General features: G+C 46.2%; 1 protein-coding gene across 1 annotated transcript; it reads left to right on the top strand.

Moving 5' to 3' along the window:
- Positions 1–1037: 1037 nt before the first annotated feature.
- Positions 1038–4977, top strand: LOC103600222 (triple functional domain protein-like; the record flags this gene model as incomplete). The annotated part of the gene is made up of 3 exons (XM_008584467.1): positions 1038–1136; positions 1694–1886; positions 2635–4977. Coding segments are annotated over 3 exons (835 nt in total), but the record flags the coding sequence as incomplete, so codon positions are not given.
- Positions 4978–5210: the final 233 nt, after the last annotated feature.

The following is a 5210-nucleotide window of genomic DNA, read 5'->3' as shown; positions in this document are numbered from 1 at the left end:
CTGAGTCTGGCCTGGGAGCTCCTTCCCGGCTGTAGACACAGGACGACCAACAGCCCCTGCTCCTTCTCCCCAGGGATTTTGAATAAGAACTATCACTTGATCCTAGTCAGAAATCAACTCAAAGGCCTTTTCTGGTGTAAAATTTTCCATTTAGGGTGTAAAATTTCAGTGCTTTCAGCTGTCATTCTGGTCACTGGAAAACTACATGATTTGGTCTCACCATATGTTAACAGGATTTATTTTCATAACAAATTACTACCAGAGTCTCATTGATCACTCTCCTTTACTAGACAGGTGGCTGATCGTCCTATAAATTTCTCTTTTGCAAACAAGGGCGGCATTAGGCCAGTGCTCAGAGAGGCCCAGCCCAGACCACCTCTATCCAACTCTGGCTTCTCTACCTGTGAACTTGGGAAAGTTTCCTACCTTCTCTGTGCCTCAGTTTCCTCATCTATAAAATGGGGACAGTGAAGCACAAAGAGTCATGAGGATTAAATAAATTGATAGAAGGTATTTAGTCCCTGGCACGTTAGCAGCGTGTGTAAATGCTTTTTAAATACTAAAAGTGATTTCTGAGTGGGAAGACTTTTGAGTGCCACATTCATCATTTACTGTGTTGTGTTATTGGCTGGTTCTTTGCTTATATTATCTCACTCAGTATTGACATGGCCCATTTTACAGAGGGGAAGCCAAGGCTCCAGGGGGCAGGTAACTTCCTCCCTTCCTTCAGCAGATGCCTGCAGAGTGGCTGCTGCAAGCCAGGATATGGCCCAGTAGCTCACCCATGCCATCCCCTCCATCAGCAGAAGCAGGGCTGGGTCCCCGACTGCTCTGTTCCCCACTGGCATCTCCACAATGAGCTCCAAAAAAAAATCACCCTCCTTGTCTAGTTGTGCCTTCAGGTGGAGGTACGACCCTAAAATAGTGGTGAAACACTCATAATGGGGACATTTTCAATGTGTTTATTTCTTATTGGCCTGAAGAGTTGTGTACATTGAAGAACATCATGACAGAGTCACTCTTTCCTCCCTCTGTAGGGCTGACCAGGGTCGTCTCCTGGACTGCGTGGTGCGATGGGGAAGCCTCACTGAAGGGAAGATCAGAGGGCACCTGGGGGAGGTTCTGGAAGCCATCCGGTACCTTCACAATCGTATAACTTCGTATAATGTATGCTATACGAAGTTATGCTTTTCCTCCTTACATGCTGAGGGGTCCTTCCTGTTGTGCACGTGAAGTTTGTTGTAGCTGACTTTGTGCATTCCTTGTACCTCACCACAGACTCCTGACAGTCATCACAAATAAGTTTAAGATTGGGCTTGTTTGAAAATGACAGTTGTCTTGATTCTTTGCTTATATTATCTCACTCAGTATTGACATGGCCCATTTTACAGAGGGGAAGCCAAGGCTCCAGGGGGCAGGTAACTTCCTCCCTTCCTTCAGCAGATGCCTGCAGAGTAGCTGCTGCAAGCCAGGATATGGCCCAGTAGCTCACCCATGCCATCCCCTCCATCAGCAGAAGCAGGGCTGGGTCCCCGACTGCTCTGTTCCCCACTGGCATCTCCACAATGAGCTCCAAAAAAAAATCACCCTCCTTGTCTAGTTGTGCCTTCAGGTGGAGGTACGACCCTAAAATAGTGGTGAAACACTCATAATGGGGACATTTTCAATGTGTTTATTTCTTATTGGCCTGAAGAGTTGTGTACATTGAAGAACATCATGACAGAGTCACTCTTTCCTCCCTCTGTAGGGCTGACCAGGGTCGTCTCCTGGACTGCGTGGTGCGATGGGGAAGCCTCACTGAAGGGAAGATCAGAGGGCACCTGGGGGAGGTTCTGGAAGCCATCCGGTACCTTCACAACTGCAGGATAGCACACCTGGACCTAAAGGTCAGCGGGCCCCGGGGCCGGATTAGGGCAGGTCTGACCAGGCCGAGCTCAGCCACATGGGACGCGGGAGGCCCTCTCATAGCCTGACTTCTGAAGGCAGGCCAGGAGCCCTGCAGGAGACTGGGGACAGACAGGGATGGGTGGGAATGGGAGCACTGATTCCTGACCTCTGTCTCCGAGAGTCTGTATTCAGCAGTGTGTGGTCCGTAATGGTAACGTACTGACTGGTGAACATTCGTGATCCTCCAGTGTTTCGTGAGACTTTCAGAAAGTTCCTATGGGTTTTGCGCAGTGGGTATGGGACTGGGTCAGCAGTCCGTAATGGTAACGTACTGACTGGTGAACATTCGTGATCCTCCAGCGTTTCGTGAGACTTTCAGAAAGTTCCTATGGGTTTTGCGCAGTGGGTATGGGACTGGGTCAGTGGTAACTTAGAAGGGGAAGAGAGTATTCCTCTTAGTGCCAGGAGGAAACGTGAATACCCAGCCTCATAGACTGGCTTTGTTTAATAAGGCTCCTTGGCCCTTAGATTTCCAGAGAGCTGCTCTGCATCGAGCCAGGGCAGCAGTTCCTCTAGCGCTTTTTTCCTCCTTACATGCTGAGGGGTCCTTCCTGTTGTGCACGTGAAGTTTGTTGTAGCTGACTTTGTGCATTCCTTGTACCTCACCACAGACTCCTGACAGTCATCACAAATAAGTTTAAGATTGGGCTTGTTTGAAAATGACAGTTGTCTTATCCTGTATTCTAGCCTGAAAATATCCTGGTGGATCAGAGTTTAGCCAAGCCAACCATTAAACTGGCTGACTTTGGAGATGCTGTCCAACTCAACACGACCTACTACATCCACCAGTTACTAGGGAACCCGGAATTTGCGGCCCCCGAAATCATCCTTGGGAACCCTGTCTCCCTGACCTCGGACACATGGAGTGTTGGAGTGCTCACATATGTCCTTCTTAGCGGCGTATCCCCCTTCCTGGATGACAGTGTGGAAGAGACCTGCCTGAACATTTGCCGATTAGACTTTAGTTTCCCAGATGACTACTTTAAAGGAGTTAGCCAGAAGGCCAAGGAGTTCGTGTGTTTCCTCCTGCAGGAGGACCCTGCCAAGCGTCCCTCGGCTGCACTGGCCCTCCAGGAGCAGTGGCTGCAGGCCGGCAATGGCAAAGGCACGGGCGTCCTCGATACGTCCAGACTGACTTCCTTCATTGAGCGGCGCAAACACCAGAATGATGTTCGACCTATCCGTAGCATTAAAAACTTCTTACAGAGCAGGCTTCTGCCTAAAGTTTGACCTGTCTCGAAGTTCTTTCTCATTCTCTTTCACCTGCCAATCAGCTGTTAATTTGAATTTTGAAGAGAAACAAATCAACCGAACTGATCAGCTGCCGGTATGTTCATCGTGTGAAATTGCATTCCAAGTGAGCTGTGCTCAGCAGTGCTTGGGACTCAGAGCTGCAAGCTGCGCTGGGGTGGAGGACCTTCGCTTACACTCTGCCGGAGGCAGAGATCGCATTGCTGTAACACAGTATTTTATTCAGGTTTCTGCAAAAAATAAAAAGATACTTTTTTACATGAACATGAATAGAATTTTGCAAATTTAACATTTTCAAGATTTATTCAAGGATACAGAATGCCTATGTTCAACCACTGGTGTTAACGAACAAAACAAAGATACTGTACATCTCTGGGGAAGACTCACCCAGGTGGCGGCTGCTCCCACAGCCTCGGCTAGAGCTCGGTGTTCACCTGGCCCAGGGCTTTTCCAGCCATCTTGTCTGTGCGCGTCTCACCGGACGCCAGAGGTGGCTTCTGAAACATGCATTGAACCTCAAACTTTTACATAAAATAGAATGAATTGTTTTGCTCTGATGAAATGTAGGCCTTACTTGTATATAAGACTGTTCCTGCCTTCAGTCTGTCATCGCCCCACCTACCTTCCCTTCCCATACCCACCCATTGCCTGGGCCTTCTCGGGGAGTCCAAGGGTCTGCCAATCAAATGAGAACATCAGGTTGGGTCCTGCCCCCACTGTCCCCTTCCCCCAGCCCCACCCCAAGCCGTCAGTCAGATTGTTGAGCAGTATACAGTCAGATGAAAATACTGTAAATGCACTCACTGGGGGTTTTTTGGTTTTATTTCATATCATGTGCAATGTTGTGGCTTTAACATTTTATGCAACTATTTATGAAGACCTCTGTTGTATCTGTAATAAATATATAGAAAAAGCACATACTTCGTACAGTGAGCTTTATGGTTTTGTGTGTGTGCTGGGGAGGGGTGGGGCGGGGTGGGGTAGGGTAGCAGCCCTGTGCCATCGGTTCCAGGAGACTTAACTCTTCGTGACATTTGTTGGTTTTGAGGACTGTAAAAAGTGATTTCATACTCTGAATATAAAACTGGATAATAGGGTAATGTTTTAAATTTTATTATGCTATTATTCAGAATGCCAAAGTATTATTTTTTTTTTCTCCAAAATCAGTCTGGACATTTACTACTTTTTAGACTTTTTGAAGTGCAACTTTCTGTACAAAAATTGGCTGGATTTTGAGCTTTTGGTAAGAAATAAAAGCCAATTAAGCACTAGCCGCCCTGAGGCTGGTACCCCATGCCTGTGTCACTGTGGCAGAATTCATGCTGGTGCGAAGAGTCCTTTCCATAAAAGAGGTTGGGTTTCTGGGCACTCTTGAATTTTTCTGGATGTCTTTTTATCTTCGTTGTGTGAAATACACTAAAAAAGAGACCAGCCTGCTTCTACGCCAGCCAGACACCTGGGTCTTGAGCCATAAACTGGCATAGTTAAGCTTTGCAGCTTCCAATGTATTTTATTTATTCTTTTGTTGGTTTTTTGTTTGTTTGTTCTTGTAAAATTGTACAGAAACTTTTTAAAAGAAATTGGATTCAAAACTGGATGTGTATTCGTAACCTCATGACTTTTATTTGTGTATTGTTTCTTTTATTTCAGTTAAATTTTTACATTATTTTGCATGTATATTTCTTTGTACAGAGACCTTACATGTTTACACAGTATGATGTGATGTAAATATTTTATTTTGCCATCAGTTATTTTAAAAAATTAAACATATTTGCCTGATTTTTGTGTTAGGCCTTTTATTTAAATTGGTCACTGTTGAGTCGGAAATAGAAATCACTGAGAGAGAGACTGAAACAGGCCTCATGGCGGGGGGGGGCAGGGTGGAACATTCTGGATTTGGGAATCTGCTGTACATAGCCAGAAATGGGAGTTGGTCAGGTTCTTGCAGACTGCTTCACAGACACCAAACTCAGTACACTGGTGTATAACTGGAATGTGGACTGTTTACAGTG

Source organism: Galeopterus variegatus, unplaced genomic scaffold (assembly GCF_000696425.1).
Source record: "Galeopterus variegatus unplaced genomic scaffold, G_variegatus-3.0.2 Scaffold3269, whole genome shotgun sequence".
Lineage (NCBI taxonomy): Eukaryota > Metazoa > Chordata > Mammalia > Dermoptera > Cynocephalidae > Galeopterus > Galeopterus variegatus.
The sequence above is the reverse complement of the archived record's forward strand: the minus strand, read 5'-3'. Positions and strand labels throughout refer to the sequence as shown.